Source organism: Rousettus aegyptiacus, unplaced genomic scaffold (assembly GCF_014176215.1).
Source record: "Rousettus aegyptiacus isolate mRouAeg1 unplaced genomic scaffold, mRouAeg1.p scaffold_m13_p_5, whole genome shotgun sequence".
In the NCBI taxonomy this organism is placed as follows: domain Eukaryota; kingdom Metazoa; phylum Chordata; class Mammalia; order Chiroptera; family Pteropodidae; genus Rousettus; species Rousettus aegyptiacus.
In genome coordinates this window covers 100,856,373-100,875,514 of record NW_023416308.1, presented here as the reverse complement: position 1 = coordinate 100,875,514, position 19,142 = coordinate 100,856,373, and the positions used below count along the sequence as shown (strand labels likewise).

The 19,142-nt window shown below is 44.0% G+C and overlaps 2 protein-coding genes across 3 annotated transcripts in view; both read left to right on the top strand.

Moving 5' to 3' along the window:
• PAMR1 (peptidase domain containing associated with muscle regeneration 1) overlaps positions 1 to 5,598 on the top strand; it is a 142,482-nt gene extending 136,884 nt beyond the window's left edge. For both annotated transcript variants that reach the window (XM_016123222.2, XM_016123221.2), the window contains 3 exons: positions 1,193 to 1,425; positions 2,362 to 2,654; positions 4,025 to 5,598. In XM_016123222.2, the coding sequence (XP_015978708.2) occupies positions 1,193 to 1,425; positions 2,362 to 2,654; positions 4,025 to 4,561 (1,063 nt within the window). In that variant the 3' untranslated portion in view covers positions 4,562 to 5,598. The remainder of the gene's footprint in view (positions 1 to 1,192; positions 1,426 to 2,361; positions 2,655 to 4,024) is intronic.
• Positions 5,599 to 18,774: 13,176 nt separating this feature from the next.
• SLC1A2 (solute carrier family 1 member 2) overlaps positions 18,775 to 19,142 on the top strand; it is a 140,338-nt gene continuing 139,970 nt past the window's right edge. The window contains exon 1 of the mRNA XM_016123244.2: positions 18,775 to 18,855. The gene's annotated coding sequence lies outside the window, so the exon portion shown is untranslated. The remainder of the gene's footprint in view (positions 18,856 to 19,142) is intronic.

Sequence of the window (19,142 nt, the reverse complement as noted above, 5' to 3'; positions counted from 1 at the left end):
TTAGGTGACAAGGTGCCAGGTATCACATGTAGATAAGAAAGCAAGCCTAAAACTTACTTTTAAGGAGCTTTCTGAAAGACAGGCTCCTGGAGCTGTGGTACGCCTATCTCTGGCAGCCAGGCTTACCCAGGAACCCCCTAAGGCACTGTATACCTTCAACAGATGGCCCTAGATATGAGCTTGTTTGCAAGTCCAGATGCTTCCTGAACTGCAGAACTAGTTCTAACCAAGAGCTAAAGATTTCTTGAATGAAATCGATGTGGATGGAATATTTGCTCTGAGCAGAGCACTGTAGAGACGTATGAAATAGATTGCTTAAGGTGGTATCAGATTGGTACACAGAGGCACCAGGGCGGGAATTGTGACTGCTAAGTGCTGCCTTGGGTGCTGTCTTGGCTTCCTGTGTGCCCTCCAGTACTCTCGCTTACCTCTCTGGGCTTCCGTTCTCCATTCATTAAACAGGAATTAGAACATTGTTTCCTAAGGGAATTCTACCTTTCCAGTTAACAGTCATTGTGTACCAGTATGAAATAAACACGAGCTGTATAACGTGCATACACCTCCCCCAAGAATCTCCGAGTGGTCTCTGGGGACTTCAACATCAGGGCTCTCTTTAAAAGCCTTTTCACATTTACACACATTCCTCCCTATTTTTCCCAGTCAATGTGCCCTGAGAGAAGGTTCTGTTCTCTGAGGTGTGCTAATTATGTCCGCTAATTGCTAAATCAAGCTACTGTTTCAACACAGTTTAGTTCGAGTCAATTCCTGATATTGCCCCATTATGATAATGGTTAGAGAAAAAAAAAGAATATGCCCGGATTTCTCTCATTCAAATTAACTTCCTTTCCTGTTTAATTTCATAATTAATTTTTTATGTGTGTGTGTATAGTATTACTTTTGATAGTAGCTATTATGTCAGATATTATCCTCCTTGCTTAAAATCCTAGGGAGCTGGAGCCATGCCAGAAATGGAAATGGAGGAATAGAATGAAGCTTGAAGTGTGCAGAAGAATTTGCTCAGTGGTAGAGGGGAAGTGTGTGTGTGTGAGAGAGAGAAAGCAAGAGAATGAGATAGCTACTGTTTACCCTTCTTCTGTAACCAAGTATCTACATGGGATTGACATGGAACTAACAAGGCCAAATGACTCTCTCCTGCCCTGCTCTCTCTCTGGGCCTGTGTGTCCCTATGCAGGGAGACACCATTACACCAGCTGTACTCATCAGCTTTCAGCAAGCAGAAACTGCAGAGCGCCCCTACCAAGAAACCAGCCCTTCCCTTTGGAGACCTGCCCACTGGGTACCAACACCTGCACACCCAGCTCCAGTATGAGTGCATCTCACCCTTCTACCGGCGCCTGGGCAGCAGTCGGAGGACTTGTCTGCGAACTGGAAAGTGGAGTGGGCGTGCCCCATCCTGCATTCCTAGTGAGTCAAGGCTTGTCCTTGGGCTGGAGCAGCTTACATCTAACATGACTGCCTATGAAAAGCCATTAACCTCTTCTTGGGAAAAGTTTCTTGTCCAAAGGAATGGTCCTCCAATACTTTCCCTAGCTTGGTAATGTCTGATATTTCACAGGTAGAGCTTCCTTCCTTTGGCTTAAACTTCTTACCCAGGAGAAATTATCTATCTCATTAACTCTTAGATGAATTTATCGGGAAGGGGTGCACACATTTTGGTGGATAATTATGTCATAGTCACTTGGAGAAAAGGGAGAGAGCAGTCATTAAACACCTTGAGGGAGGGGTTAAAGGTGCCAGAGGGCTTCTAGCTATGTTATCTTTATTACTCTCTCTAAACCCCAGTTTTCATCCTCATTATCCAATGGTATTAATTAGGATGTTGTTATTATTTAATGAAGTATTAATTGCTCAATAAGGTTATTATGATGATTACTGAGATAATACATGGAAATGTCTGGAATAAGGTCTTATACATACTAAACCACCTTCCTCATCTTCTTTGTCAAGGAAAACAGGTGGCTTAGTTCACAGTGGTCATTTTTATGATAGTCATGATATATTGAGTCTAATTGTTTTTGTACATCATCTCACCCGGTGAGATGATTGTCATTACTATATCCATTCTGCAGACAAGAAGACCGAGGGGCTCTAGGGATTAGGTGACTTTCTCAGTACATGCCTGGGATTGGAAGTCTCCAGTCTTAACCCTAGACTGTAGCACACCATGTCAAGGTGGTTGATTAATATTTAAAGGGGGAAAAAAACCAGGTTGGATACTTAGTGGTCATGACACTCATGGGGCCCATCTTTCCATATTTGTGCTCTTTTGGTTGAGTGACACCTTCCTCTTTGGATGGGAAGGTCTGAGTCGATCTTACAGAACTGGTGCTTTCTTCGTAGTCTGTGGGAAAACCGAGAACATCACTGCTCCGAAGACCCAGGGCCTGCACTGGCCGTGGCAGGCGGCCATCTACAGGAGGGCCAGCGGGGTGCACGGTGGCAGCCTGCACAAGGACGAGTGGTTCCTGGTGTGCAGTGGTGCCCTGGTGAATGAGCGTACCGTGGTGGTGGCTGCCCACTGCGTAACTGACCTGGGGAAAGTCACCATGGTCAAGACAGCAGATCTCAAAGTCGTCCTGGGGAAATTCTACCGGGATGACGACCGGGAGGAGAAGACCATCCAGAGCTTGCGGGTGAGAGAGGGTCTCTGGTTCAGCAAATTCCTAGCACTGGGAGAGCAATTACCATGTTGGTCCTGTCACCTCAGCACCTGAGCACCCCGCCCAGCCCTGGCAGGTAGCAGGTGCCCACTATGTCATCTTAACAAGTGCTAGGAAGGGGGCACCCGGAAAGATTATGGAGTCTTTCCTCCACGAATTGTTTTAAAAATAAGATAGCAACAAATATCTGTCATTGTGGTCATCAAAAATTAATCCCCTGTTATTTAGGGCACTATACTAGGCAGGCTTTGAGGACATAAAGAGGTTTTATTCAAGACAGTTCTAATCAATTTTTAATATTCTTCTCTCTTTTCCTACCTTCTCTCACCTTCTTTCTTTCCATCCGCCCATCCACTTACCCACCCACCTGTCCATCTGTCCATCTGTCTATCCAACCATTCACTGATCCTTCCATCCATCTGTCCATCCATCCATCCATCCATCCATCCATCCATCCATCCATCTGTCCGTCCATCCATCAGTTTGTTCATTTGTTCATCCATCGATTCATACATCCATCTATCCACTCATCCATCTCTCCATCCATCCATCTATTCATTCATCCATTATTGAGCTCCCACAGTATGGTGTTCACTGGGAATAGATACAGAACTGAATAAGGCGTAGTGTTTGTCCTTTTGAAGGTCCACAGGCTAGATAGAGAAGTTATTGTGATGAGTTCAGCTCGAGAGAAGCCCTGAGAAAATGTGCCCAAATGTAGTTGAAATAATAGAGCACATACATAACGTATTAGATGTAAGCTCCTAGAAGCCCCTGTCAAAGACAGTGATCAGCAAGGATTGGGACAATCAGGGAAGACTTCGTGGAACATTGTGGGTGCAGCTCTATCTTCCTGGCTTGAAAGTACATGAAATGTTTCCAGTGGACCAGAGATTACAAACTGGTAGCCTGTAGGGGTTAGCGTTTAGATAGTGCTTACATATAATTTTTTAATCAGTTATTTGCCAACATTTAAAAATCAGGAGGTTTCAGATGAAGATCTGGAGTCCATTTTCTGGTAAAGTTAGAATGTTGGTCCATTTCTGCATGGCGGTGGTCAGCTGAAATGAAGTGGCAACTGCCCACTTTTGACAAGGTGTGCACTCTTATTCTCTGTAGCCTCACCTGTCCACTTCGTTTATTTAACACCATCTACCAGGCCTTTTTAGTTTGCACCCCTGGAAATAGAACAGTTGCTTTCTACTATCCCTTAAGCAAGTGTGTCCGAATAATTACAGCCCTTTCTTAGACATTTCCTCCTGATAATTCAGCCCCAGGGCTTACCTGTTTGTCCACGGTGGAGTTAGCCTCTCACCATTGCTGTCTGCTCCTTACATTCATAGATTTCTGCAGTCATTTTGCATCCCAACTACGACCCCATCCTGCTGGATGCTGACATCGCCATCCTGAAGCTCCTCGATAAGGCTCGCATCAGCACCCATGTCCAGCCCATCTGCCTCGCGGCCACACGGGACCTCAGCACCTCCTTTCAGGAGTCCCACATCACTGTCACTGGCTGGAACATCCTGGCAGACGTGAGGAGCCCCGGCTTCAAAAACGACATGCTGCGCTCGGGGTCGGTCAGAGTGGTGGACTCCCTGCTGTGCGAGGAGAAGCATGATGACCACGGCATCCCAGTGAGCATCACAGACAACATGTTCTGTGCCAGCCGGGACCCCACTGCCCCTTCCGATATCTGCACAGCAGAGACAGGGGGCATCGCAGCTGTTTCCTTCCCGGGACGGGGCTCCCCTGAGCCACACTGGCATCTGGTGGGCCTGGTCAGCTGGAGCTATGACAAAACATGCAGCCACAGCCTCTACACAGCCTTCACCAAGGTGCTGCCTTTTAAAGACTGGATCGAGAGAAACATGAAATGAGCATCCGGCCCAGTGAGAAGCATTTCCGTGCATCCATCCGTGCATGTGTTACAAGAGGCAGTGCATACCTGACCTGCGATTCTGCCCGTGAACTTGGCTGAACCAGGACTTCTCATTTCAAGGATAACACTAGTGGAGGATGAGGAGGAGAACTCACTCTCTGGGAGGCCCATGCCTCACTGATTGCTTGGACTATTTGGAAAACATCTGCTTGCAAGAACTGAGTTTCTTCAAAAAAAAAAAAAAAAGACTGTGAATAGCAAAGAAAACATCCTCATTGAACTGACCCATTGGCCTTCCCCAACTGCCCTTCAATGGTGCGATGTCAGTTCTGGCCAAGAGAGGGTTGACCAGGAGGCCCAGACTTCACAAGGTCTCTTTTAAGGCTCTAGCCAGACCAAGATCCAAAGAGCCGCCTGTGGGTCAGCCCAGGACAGTGGAGCCTGGATATGACATCGGCTTTTGTGCACATTGCCACAGTACAGTGTGGTCCTGTTCCTTCCCGGCCCCCTGTACGCATTTTAATAAAACGAGGGTTGGCTTCTGACCTACAGACAAATGTGCTACAGCTCTGATTCCTGCTTCTCTGAGCTACATGTGTCAGGGCCAATGGCGGGATGACAGCCCTTTAGAATAGACCCTACAGGCATGATTCCCAAACAGTGCATATGGTGAAGATGATGCCGTCTTTTCAATACCACCCCTTGCAGTTTGCTGGGGCCTGGGCTGGGGGAAGGAAGACATGGGTGTCATCGGATATGGTACAACCAGAGGAAAATACCAGGAATTAGATGATTTCTAGTGTCCGCTCTGATTCTCATGTTCTAGGTCTAGCACAGAACCTTGCTTTGAACCTCCATAAATCTTTAGGACATATTTTCATAGCATCTGAATTGGAATCACCTATTTATTCATACTAGGTGGAGATATGCCACAAAATTGCACTGTTTTCTATAACTTCTGTGATTTTCCTTTCAAGCTCCACCCCCAGCTCCCACTGGATAGTGGAGGAAAAAAATAAATTCAACCCAATGCAATCCCTGAAGTGATCTTTTCGGGAACATTCTTTGAGCGGGGGGCAGGGGGTGGGGCGAGGCTCACTCCTTCATCTGTCTCTGCTGCTCTCCTTACCAGTTTCTCCCTCTCCAAGATGGTGCCATGGAGGCTTACATGAGTTCGAGCACAGGGACACAGGATTTCTGAGTCCCTGCTGGTTGTGGGTGCATGTGATGGGTCTTTCCATTTCCTGGGCACTTTGCTGACATTGACATGAGGAGGTAGAATCTGTAACAACTGTAACTTGTACGTTCTGTCTGCTTCTCTGGGGCCCGGTGGTCCCTCCTGCTGATTGGCTCCTCCTCAGCTCTGGGTGGCACTGTTACTCCTGAGATGTAGGGGGGTGACTCCTCCTTGACCCTGATTCAGGTCACTGAGCCTCATTGCCACAGTGATGACCTTTTCAGGCAGCTCCAGCCAGACTCTCAGTGACCTCTTACTTCCTCGGGGGCCTGTGGGAACTTTTCGGTCTTTTTGGTCCCTAATAAGGGCTGAGAGATCAGGGTCAGTGTGGGCACCCTGGAGACATTTGCCTCCTATAGGCCTAAACAGAAACTTTACTCTTCCTCAACCCATTGGAGAGCTTTGACCTCAAGGACTTCAGCTCCGAGACTGGAGGTCAGGACGCATTTGTCTTCCAACCTGTTTCCCCATCTCTGTGTCTCTACATAATTCCCTGAGCCAGAGAGAATTTCTGGTACTTTCTCTTTTTGTCAGGCTTTCTCGGGGCTTTCTGTAAGTCACATCCTCCTCCTTTTGCTCATCCCCCACGTCCATATGGCTTGATCTAACAGCAATATATTAGTTATCAGTTTCTGAGTAACAAACGGCCAATGTTTAGTGGGTTGAAACAAGAAACGTTTATTCTCTCCCAGTTTCGGTGGGTCAGGAATTGGGGAGCCGAGGTTGACGTGAGGTGGAAGTCATCTGAGGACTTAACTGGGGCTTGAGCATTGGACTCTACAAAAAGTTCTTAGGTTGTTCAAAGGGCTTTTTTCCCCCTTTTTTGTTTTTCTTTTTCTAAGCCTAGAAAGCTTGGATCTGAGAGGTGTAATGGAAGTCGGATCCAAGAGATCTATATTCAAATTCCTGTTTTTTAACTTCTAAGTGATCTTGGGCTAGTCACCTAATCTCCCTACCTCAGTTTCATCTGTTCGGTGGTCAGGATAAAATCTGTCTTTCGCGGTAGCTGTGATGATTGAGATATTGTGTAAAGCACCGAACACAGTAAGTGGCATGTAGGTTGGTGCCTGTGATGTTTGGCAAGGGCAGTGCTGTCCAGCTGGGCGCAGATCCATGAGGCCTCCACGTCTGCCTTTTTCGGCACATCTCACATGGGTGCCATTCTCACACTCTCCATTCTTTAATTCATCCTGACCCCTCACCGGGACCATCATATTCTCTACTTTTCCAACATCCTCTTTACTATTTAGTGTCATTTCCATCCTAGCTTTGCCACTCAGATTTGTCATCTCAGCCGTGACTCCGATCCCCTCAGAAGCCGGTCTGGCCCCAGATCTTGGTGACACCACCTTGGACTGCGTGGTTAATAGTCTCATGGCCATTCGCCACCTCCTCTAGATCTTCGTACCCCAACACTGCTCTCACGGGCTGCAAGTACTCAATCACACTAACCCAAGACTCTGGGTCGGGATGAGAGTCAGACGCAAGCCTGTTTCTTGGGCATATCTGGAGCTGCAGGAATGCTGTTCATCTCCCTTTAAAACATGGCCCTTACATCCTGGGATTTCACTCCAAGGATAAGGAATCTCCTTTCTGCTGGAGATCTGGTGTGTATATCAGTTAGGGTTTTTTGTTTTGTTTTCTTTTGTTTCAGAGAATCAGAACTTACAAGAGTCATATAGAATAAGGGATTACAATGACCACATATCATATAGGCACTGGTGGAGGAGTCTGTGAGAGGCTGTTGCCTTTGCATCTGGTGTTGGACCTGAAGTCAACTGGGTGAGCAGCTGGGAAAGAAATCTGGATATGAAGCTGGCAGAGCAAAGACAAATCGGAACCCCTAAGGACAAACAGAAACCCATGTCTGTCTTTTGCTGTCCCCGACCTCAATGATGCAAGTTACTTGCAGGAGGAGCTGGCACCCTTTGCATATAGCTGCACACACACCTGGTCTAGGACACTCAGAGAAATCAGAAGGGGATCTCCAGCAGGTGATGGAGAAGCTGTGGACCTGGGTGCTGTCCCATCCCAGCAAGGTGAGCCAGCAGATCAGTGACATTGTGTATAAACATGCACCCTACCGGCTTTCAGAGCATAAAGTTGCTTCACTCTCCTTTTCAAATCTTATAGTTTCTCTCATGCCCACTCTAACGTGGGACCATACAGGGAAGGGAGTTCAGATGCCCCTAAGTTGATGTGGAACAAAAGCCATCACAGGTCGCGGAATATTCATGCTGGAAAAGTGGTTGTCAACTGAGGACACATTCGGGGAGAGCTGAAGAAGGTTCCCACCTCATCCAGAATAGTTTGATTCTCATTTCTTTTGTAGCAGTAGTTCTGTTTTGTTTACATATATGCGGCCCCCAATATCTAATGTTCTATCAGCAAGGCTTTGGTGCCTAAGGGCTGGTCTGCACTTACAGCTAGGCTGTGGCATTCTCCTATTAAAGATCAATAATTTTACAGAATGCTAATATCAGGTAAGATGATTCTGTGACTGTGATGAATCAAGACATAAGCAAGACCACTTTACATCTTGTCTATAAACAGACAAAAGCAAGGTCACCATACAAACCAAAGAATTACCAAATACCCACCTCTTCCAGTTAATACAAGTGACTATTGCTTCTTCACCAATTATGGCTTTCGCCTCAATCTATTCTTCCTTTTTTCCAGATAAGATTGTTAGCTGATTATAGAATCCCCCCAGGTTGCTATGGTTGGGATGCTTCCTGAGATCCAATCTAGAACAAAGTTCAACTTCTTGGAAATCTCCCCGAAACTACCTAATAGAAACTCAAATCATATAATAATTTCTTTCTAATACTGTTTCAATGAGACACACACAGTTCCCTTTGATGTGCATTCTCCATTTCAAGGAACGATAAATCTAAGTTGTTGAACTATAGGTGTGTTTCTGGTGGTCTTTGGCTGGTTGGCATTGAAAATTATACATACATACATACATACATACATACATACATACATACAAACATACATACATACGTATGTATATAAGAATCTTGCCTAAATCATAGACTTCACTTAAATTTTGTGTGCTATATGGTAAAATTTATATGACATAAAATTTAAGTAAAATCTGTATGATTTAGGCAAGACTCTTACTTTCCTTAGGAGTGGCCGGGTTTACACATTAAGTTGACTTTCCAGAGTAGTTGAATCACACTGTATTCTCTGATATAAACTCCAACAAGAATTGAGAGGAACAATCCAAGTAGGCCAGCATTTTCAGTTAACTTGTCATTCATAGAGTAGTTAGAACTTCAATTTAGTCTCTGGATTGATGTATGGGAAGGAAGTAGGATATTGTTAAGTATAGAAAGATCTTGGAAACAACATAAGATTAAGCACAGAGAGGGCCGACTTGCAGAAGCTCCAGTTATTTTCCAGGATGAACCCTTCATTAGAATCACAGGTCAGGTTTGCCAATGAAGGCAAGGCCAGTCAAGGTGAGTCCAATTGATGGTGGACCTCAATTATGATTAGGATTAGGATTAATCATTTGGCTTCTTATTGCCCATTTGCAATAATAAAGCTCATTTTTATGTCTCCAGAAGAGTGAAAGGATGGAAGTGGAATCCTAGGAAAGCCCGTCAGGCTGGATGTGCTAGACAGAGACAATGTTTAGAAGACACAGCCTGAGCTCAAATCCAAGGTCTGTTGCTTGCATGCTATGACCTTGAGTGTTATACTTAATCTCTATCCCATATCTGCCTCATCTGTAAATATGAGAAAAATGATATGAGGATTCAGTGAGATAATGCATACATGAGTTAAGTAAGTAGGATAGTGTCTGACCCACTGCACTTTATAAATATTGGCTGCTTTAATTGGTGGTGGTTTTTTTCTCATTCTTCAGGACAAGGAGATTAGAGATTGAGAAACCAGTTATGTGAAGCCTTATGAGGAGTACAGAGAGGAAGGGATGTTTTAGAATGCAGTCAATGTCCAAGCATGTGGAAACAAGTTTGATGATCCATGGGGTATGGTTGGTAACAGGAAAGGATGGGCAGAAAATAAACCGGTCCATGGGTTAGAAGAACCAAGAATGCTGAGAGCAAGGAGCAATGGGAATGTGTAAGTGGGAGTCGTCTGAGACAAAGTGCCAGGGCTTGCAGTGATTTTTTAAAAACACTTCTCATTTGCGTGTGTGTGTGTGTGTGTGTGTGTGTGTGTTGGGGGTTCGTATGGGCTCGACTTATGAAAAAGGACTAAACTCAGCTGGACAAGTAGAAAATCTGCAGCCGTCTCACCCTCTCCTTTTTGACCTAATTGTCCTCCGGATTTGTAAGTACAGGGTTTGACCGTGAATCTTTTTCCACATCTACCTTCTATATCAGAATATTAGTGAAGATCATCTCTTCCATTCTGTATTTAATAAAGAGTTGTAATTTTATTGATTTTCCTACTTGTGTCATTCATTGACCAACAATAATTTATAGAGTGCTTTCTATGTACTGTGGGTGGACAAACGAGGCTTGGTGCTTTCCCTCAATCTGTAATCCCAGAAATATATGCATGTTTAGAAATCAAGATAAGCACTGGGAAGGAAATTACAGCATTCTCTGAGACTGTATGATACGAGTAACCAACTTAATCTAGAAGGGTTGGGTTAAAAGTTTTGTCTCCCTGGGGAAGCGATGGCTGATTTGAGGAAGATTTAACTATTAGACAGAGGATGGGAAGTGAGGAAGAGCATTACAGTCGGAAGAGCATGAGCTAAGATGTTGGGAAGGAGGTTCCTGCCATATTGAAGAATGACCAGGACCATGCTCTGTGCATATCAAACTCCATGAATTCCTACGTGTGCACTAGGAATTATTATTAATGTCATCAAATCATCAGGTATCACCTTTGGCTTTGACTTTGGGTCTTTGTTGTCTTTCAAACCTGCACATGACTAAAGACCCCCAGTCTCATCCCACTGACACAGTAGCATGTTGTTCTAACGGAGAACTCTCTTAAATAAAGATGAGTTAAAAGAAAAAAAGCTAACAGCCAATTGAAGATGCAAAGAAGTGAGACACTTGTATCTTGACTCCTGCCTTATTTTTTCTCTCCTTTAGTATCCTGTGAAAATTTTGAGTGAAATACTTGGGATCCCTAGAGCTTGGGGAAGTTTATCTTTTCAGAGCTATTGGAAAGAAGAGAACATTTTGGAGTGGCTTGGTAGCAATTTGCGGTCTCTTTTTGCTTTTCTTGGCAGCGGGACCTACTTTCCCTGGCAGGGCTCTGCCCGGATATGTGCTGAGGCTCAGCATTTTAAGAAGACCATCTCAATGGCTGAGTTTGTTAGGGCTCACTTCATGTTTGTATTCTAAGTCATCAAGTGACTTCTGTACTAGGTTTGATGGAGAACTTTGTCAACAAGAAAAAAAGAGCCAATAGATAAAAGTAGGAACTGGCTTTCTCAGGTGAAGAATAATGTTAGAAATTAAATTCTCAGAGGAAAACAAAACAGCATTATGTTCCCAAACTTATGGTTTCTAGGAAAAGTTAATTTTAAATGGAAGAGAAGGAATGTTATTAATTCTTGTTTGGAAAGGGAAATAGGGTGTTATAAATAAAACAATATCCAGGTGCTAATAAATGAAACCACCAAGTGAACTGAGATCCTTCTAATTTACTGTCATTATGAAAGGCATAATTCAGCCTTTGATAAAAAAAAAATCTCTGAATCTATGATCTCATTTTCAAGCTAAATTTCCTGATCTCTCTCTCTCTCTCTCTCTCTCTCTCTCTCTCTCTCTCTCTCTCTCTCTCTCTTTCTCTCTCTCTCTCTCAAATAAATTTATAAGAAAAATACTTTTGGTACACAATCTCTCTCAGAATTACCAAGTAATTTAATAAAGAAGTGAATAGAGAAAATAGAACAAGAATCACATCACTTGATTTTCTGATGTCACAAGAGCCTAGCTTGGAGCCTCGATTTGGTCCTTTAGCCAAATCATTTAGCATTTAACCACAGTGAGCTGGTGTCAAGCAAAGAAACTCCCCCCACTACCTAGAAAAAAAATTCCTCTCCATCCTTTTGCCCATCATAAAAATGTCACTACTGAATAATGGCTCAGCAGAACAAAGGGAAGAGAAAGATGCATAACTGGCATTCTTTACCATGATTAGAAGAAACTGGGGGGTAGAAATTAAAAACCAGCGATTACTCTCAAAAAGTATTTGTACTTTATACAGGATCAAGTTACTAAATAAGAGACAGTCACTCTAATTCAAAATTTATGGTTTTTATGGTGGGCATAAAGAATTTGTGCCAACCCTGACATTTAGCCTTAAGTCATCTCATAGTAGAAGATGCTGACATATAGGAATGATATACCCAGAACTTGCAGTTCATCTTCTCCCATTGTGTTCTTTCCTCTTTCATCTGCACTAAATAAATGGAATGAATTCACACTCTTTCCATTAGAATTCATCCGGCAATGAGTGTAGCTAACAAATGTTCTAGTCTTTTCGAGCTCTCTACTTAATGAGACAGTTTCTGCCTGAAGAATGGGTTATATTTAGACCAAGTTCTCAGTCTGAACTGTGATTTTTATGAAGTAACATCTCTTACCATCATAGAGAGGGAGGTAAAAATAGACCTCCCCTGCTTCTCTTTTGCTCATGTATGTTAACAAGAAAAGAATGAATGAACTCAACTTGCATCTTCTTGCTCCAAACATCTGAGAAAAGATGATTCCCTTTATTCTATATTCAGTAACCACAATGGACAAACAGCTATAGGCTGTCCATCTGTAGCTGTACTGTGTTTTGGGGTCCAAAGCATTACTACTAAGATCATTTTTGAGTGATGAGAGCAGTACCAGCCAGGAGGTGGACATAAGAAAGATGATAATAGCTATCATTGTGTGCCAGAAACAATGTGCTAACTGCTTTATATGACATTGCCTCATTTAGTTCTCATCTGAGCCTAGTGGTTGGGGGTCATTACCATCTCCATCGATGCCCAGCGGGTTGAGTGACTTACTCAAGGTCAATCAAAATAAAAAGAGGAAATAATGAAATCAAGTTGAAACTCATTGCTCCAGACATAGTTAAGATGAATGGTTCCTGATTGGTCTAATTCTGAAAGCAAGTTTTATAATTTCCATTGCGATCAACTTAGCATTCTTAATAAAATGATTTGGGGCTGCCACTGTGAAAATTCTACAGCACCAGTTACCGCCCTAAAACTCTTTCTCTTTCTAAAACCTTTTCATTTCAATTTAGTTTTAGGCTTCTCCAGTCTCAGATGCTTTTGGCTTCAGGGCCAATGCTGTTGAGAATAATGTCTTTCCTCTAAAATAGGAACATGATACAGTAATTTTCATTCATGTTTTTCATTCATCCCAAAAATAGGTCACATTTTTGAAAAATTAGCATACTCATATTGATTGGGTGAAAGGGCCCCAATATCTCTTCTGTTTTATTTTTTAAAAAATCTTAAAGTATATAGTCTTGTAGGCTTAATGACTAGGCCAAAATTTTAAGAGACAGACCCAGACATACAGCTTATGATTCCTTGGTTATTTAGGAGGATATGGGACAGACATTTAATGTGTTCACACTATGTTGCAGGCCCTGTGATATCTGCTTTACAGATAAAATTTTTACAGCTACAAGAATAGTTTTCATTTTGAAGATGAGGGAGTTTAGTCTCAAAAAGATTGGGTAACCCATTCAATACCATGTGTGGAGGATTTGGGATTTTAACACAGGCCTACTTGACTCCAAAACCCAGAGATGCTTTACCAGAATAGCTACATGGAAACAGAAAGGACAAATTTATTCACTGGGCGGTTATGACTTTGCAAAGAACCACAAGTGAGAACCCGCCACCTAACAAGCTGATGGTAGGTGGTTTTCTCCTTCCTAAATTCTGGAAAGCGTCGGTAATCTTGAAGACCAAGGCAGATGAAATGGTGATTGCATCCATGGGGAAGGAGTCGAATTCATATTTCTCAGACATTATTAAATGACAGTTCCTTTAGGAGAAGGTAACCCTGGAGTCACTTGGCTGCTGTTTTTCTCTCTAGGTCACTTTTTTTCTGATAAACTTTGAACATTGAGACATTTCTCCTCTGTTGTCATCACAAGGGGCAATGGGTTTATTTAGCAGCCTTTTATGGGAAAACAGTGTAGGACTTTTTTTTTTTTCCTTTTCTATATTAAGAATCTCTTCTCACCTCCCCTATATGGAGATACAAAAACCAATATGAAGGAAAAACAAGACAGCGAATGAATTCCTTAGAAAAGCACATTGGGAGAAGGGAGTCTTTATCCCTTCTTTGGTCCAACTGAGCTCCTATAATGATCAGAGAAGAACATTAATAAGTATAGAATTTCGAACTAGAACATTTGAGACCATCTGATGACTTCCTTCATGGTATGAATATACCGTCTCCTAATCTCTAGCAAATGGTCTGGCTGAGTCTTCTCTGTTGAAAGGTCCTCTCTGGTGGAGGAGGGTCCCGCATGTCACAGGGGCTACCTGTTTCGATAATGATGACATCATATACCACAGGTTGCATAGCAGAGAGGTTAAAAGCAAGGTTCTGGAGGAAGACTGCCTGCAGTCAAGCCCCACCTTCACCGCGGCTTCATCCATGGAGATTCCTGTAGTTCCCTTCGCCACCTTCCTCCATCCTGCTGTGTCCCCCGGGGGGCTGAACTGCAAGGACTGCATGTGAGATGTATGAGGGGGCTCCCCTGCCTTCCGCTTTCAGCTTTGGCCATTGAAGAGCCCCAGATGTGAGAGGGAAGTGGGGTTGCGTTATGTATTCCAGGTGCCCTTCCAGCAGGTTGCTGTGGCAACGAAGGTCTCGTTTCCTGTCAGGTGGTCTTGTCCATACAGCACTCCCCTCTAGAGTCTACCGACCTTCCTCCAACCTTAGGGTGAGCAATGGTGCCCACTGTTACCAACCCAGGGGGCCGCGCTATCCCCAGAGTTTCCCTACACCCTCCCCATACCCTTCTGAATAGTCCCTCTATTAAACTTTGCCCAATTTCCTTAATTTGAATTTGCCATCTTTTTCTAGTCAGTGGTGTATCTTGATTGATACACCACTCACTATCTGTGTAACACTGGGCAATTCCTTAACCTCTTTTGGCCTCAGTTTTCTCCTCTGTAAAATGGAGGTAATAAGAATAATGCCTCCTGTAGAAGATCATCTTGACTCAAACAAAGTTATGCATATTAAGGTACTTTGAACACAGAGTAAGAACTCAGTAAATGTTAGGGTAATATTATAACTACCACGAAATCCCAGCTTAAACACTACTTTATCAACTGTCATAAGTCACCTCTCATAGATTTTACTAGGCTTTAATTCAACAATAAAAAAAGACACACACAAATAAACCTTATGGTAAAAATTCACATCGAAAATCTCTTAAGTTACCTAACCGATTATAGTACAGTTAATTTTTTTTTTTGTATTTAGTCTTGCAGAGTAGTTCTTATTCACACCAAGTGCAACTAACTAGTGAGCTAGATTTAAGAAAAGTAAACCTATGTGCAAAGATCCGAGCATCTCACCCCTTCTGCTTCCGCCACAACCATGGACTCCCTCCCTAGAGGAGACGGGGATGCTACACCGTTGGAAAGCATGCCTGCTAGTTGGTAGGTTTGCCATGCTCTGTTCTCCTGTCCAGTGCTTGGCTAGGCAGCTTGCGTTTGTTGTGAGGATAAAAGGGAACCAATGGGGTCATAATTCAGCTGGCTTTAGGAGAGGCTAATTTCTCAAGTGAGCTCAGTGGTACATTAAATTGGGTGAATGACGAATCTTTATGGACACTCATGAGGTGCCAGGCTCTGAGCTAAGCATTTCCCACACGCTATCTCATTTAATCTCACGGCAACCCTGAGGTGACCATTACCATGTTCTCCAGGTTTTAGATGAGGAAGCTGAGAACTTAAAGTGCTCAGACTAAGGTAACATGGAGCCTAATAACACAGCGGAGGCAGGATTTAGGGCAGGTCTGCCTGACCCAGAGCTGAGTTCGGATCCAGTACTGAGGCCGTGCAGCATACCTATAGTGGCTTATCCTCCATGTTCCGGTATATACAACCTCAGAAGAAAGTTCTGTGTTTTTATAGCTTCTCACATTAGTTGTCCAGAATTACACACAATATTTACCTGGATAAATTTTTTGATTATGGGTATTTGAAAAGAGGAGGGTCAGCCTTGTATCACGTCTTCCTTGGTTTTGTCTTTCCAAAGGCTAAACACGCTAATTTGCTCCAGCTACTTCTGGGGACCTCGTTTCCGGCCCATGCTCCATCATGTTGAACTATCTCTAGTCCAGTGGTTCCCCAGACTGGCTGCATAGTTAACTAGGGAAGTTTTTTAAAAAAATACCAGAGTTAGAGCCCCACCCCAGGCTGAAGGAACCGGAATCTCTGGAAGGTGGCTTGAGCATTATTGTTTTCTAAAAAGCTCTCTTCGTATATTCTGATGGGCAGCCAGTGTTGAAAAGCACTGTTCCAGATTGCTTTAAAAATGAAGAATTGGTGGAAATGTTGGCAGGGCCTCTCCAGTGTGAGCAAAGAGAATCAGTTCTTTCTGGCTAATGAATATTATCTGGAATTATTTGTGGCATATTCCCCATGATTTAATAAGCCTTTTCTCCAAGGGCAGCTGAATGCAAATGTCTCTCAGGTGTAGAATGGGGTGTCAAACATGGTCACTTACAGAGAAGGTGCCAAAGTGCCATCACTATTCCCATCTAATGTGGCCATCTTGATGATTCACCTGAATTCTCTCAGGTCCTGAACACTGAAAACATAATCGTATGTTTTTAAAATTTTTATTTTTATTGAGATATAATTGACATATAACATTGTGTAAGTTTGAGGTATACAGTGTGTTAATTTGACACATTTGTATATTGCAAAATGATTACCACAGTAGCTTTAGCTAACACCTCTATCATGTCATGTAATTACCACTTCTTTTTTGTGGTGGGAGTATTAATATCTAGTCTCTTAGCAACTTTGAAATTTATAATACACTATTGTTGCCTATAATCACTGGGCTGTGCGTTAGATCTCCAGAACTTATTTATCTACTGGTTGCAAATTTGTGCCCTTAAATAACATCTTCCCAGTTCACCCATCCCCCTTTTCCCTGGTAACCATGTACACATGGTAACCATCATTCTTCTCTGTTTTTACAAGCTCAGTGTCTTTAGATTCCACATTTAATGATATCAGACAATATTCGTCTGTCTGACTTACCTCAGTTAACGTAATGCCCTAAGAGTATTTTTTAATTGGATGGTTTAAAAAGTGAAAACTCCATTCCTTTTCAGTTTTATTTACCGTGTTTCTGTACCACCAGATGCCTTGCTCTTGGCAATGAGTGCTACTGATTGGTGCTGCTAAACCCTCCACACCTGGGTGCAGATACTGAGGGATTGTGATGGAGGAGCGCAGTAGCAATGCTGGGATTATTAATACCTAGACCTGGGAGAGAGTCCCATAGTTTTGTTCCTCAGCTGTCACTTCAGCAGAAAGGAAAGTCAAATCCCTAGCTGTAAAAAGAAAATGAGACTTAAAGGATTTGCACCTGACAACTTAAGATTCAAAGTCATATATCTATCCTTGAAGATAGCTTTTCATCTACAAATTATTATTTTTAAATCCATGTACCAGATTACAAAAATTGAATACATTAATGCATTAATAACTAAATTTTAAAAAAGAAAAATGCAAAATTAGAGGGGTTGTGAGAGTCCCAGGATGAATAAGGCATAGATCTGGTTAATCTAATGGGGCAGATAGGCGGGAGAGAGGAGAGGGAAAGGGAGAGAGAGGTGGAGGAAGGTATGGATGGCAGAATATGTTTGGATTCAGATTTTGGGTAAGGAGGTGAAGGGAGGAAGTGAGCAGACAATTTTTTTTTTTTACACTTCTATTTATTTCTTTTCTCTTCGTCTTGTTATTTCTCTCATCTGAGTATTCATCATTGGAGATTGTGCTCAAGAAACTATCCTCCAAGGACCGATAGATTTAAATGAACATTTTTTTGAGGGGTTACTGGGTGCCAAACTCTAATTTAAGAGCTTTGCACATCTTATACATCTCATTTTGTTCTCTAGCACTGCGATGTTGAGGCTGCAATTCCCACTTTGCAGATGGGAGGAAGAGAGGTTGAGGAATTTGCCCCAGATTACTCCATGGAAGACGGGGAAGAACTCAAGCTTTCGATACCAGCGTCTGGCATTTAACCATTGAGCGGTCCTGCTGGGACTCCGGCTCCCATGGCACCATCCCTGGGATAAGCTCCACGAGCTTCCGCGTGGCCAGGCGCATTCCAAGTCTGACCAGGGGCAGCACAGCCCCGGGACTGAAGAACGCCTCCCTCTAGGAAAGATGACTGGCGTTTAGCGGACACCACCGGTTCTGAGACCCGGCTGGAGGAGCCTGGCAGGTTCCAAGCGATAGGCTTGCACCACAGTCTCTCTCAAGAGAGAGCCTGTTTAATTCTCACCGCGACACTGCACAGGGGGTTACTTTTGATCCCCTCTTCTAGACAGGAAGAGCGAGGCTTTCCTTCCTCAGTGGTCACAAAGTCCAGCGAGTAGTGGAGCTGTAGGTGTCCTCTGTGTCCAAAAGATAATAAAATCTGCACGGATCTTGTTATTATTATGCAAAGTTGGAGGGGATGCTTGGACTCTCCCTTGCTGAAGCCCATCTGTCTCCGCGCACAGCCCCCGGGGCTTCGTCAGAAGCCGAATGGGTGGAGACGGGTCCCCTGCCACGAGCCTGGGCCATCTCTCCGCGCCTTGCCAGCCAGTGCCCCCGAGGCCGACCTCCTTTGGCTTAAAAAAAAAACGACAGCCTTCCAACACCCCGCCCGCTGCCCCCCGAGAACTGCATTAATATTAATCCTGCTGAATAATTGAAGGCCAGAGATTTATTCGGGCCGCGGCGGAGGAGGGCGCGCAGCTGGGCTCCATTTTGGCCACGCCGCCCTCGTGTTTCTGTCGCTCGAGTTCTTCGGGGCCCTGTACCTGGGACGTGGGAGACTAGGGTGGGTGTGCCACCTGCGAGGGTGAGCTTGGGGGTGTGCGCCGGAGTGTGCCAAGGAGTGCGGCGGAGCGCCCGGGGCCGCTCGAAGGAGGCGGGGACCGAGTGGCATCCCAGGTCTCCGCGCCATAGGCTGCGCGTCGCCCCGCGCGAGGTGACCCGGGGCCACTCCGGCTTGAGGGGAAACAATAGCGACTCCTAAGATCCTGAGCTCCTGCCTCGGGCTGCCCAGGCTTTCCCAGCGACCAGCGGGGCCTCTTTTCTTATTTGGCTAATTTATGGCGAGAGGCT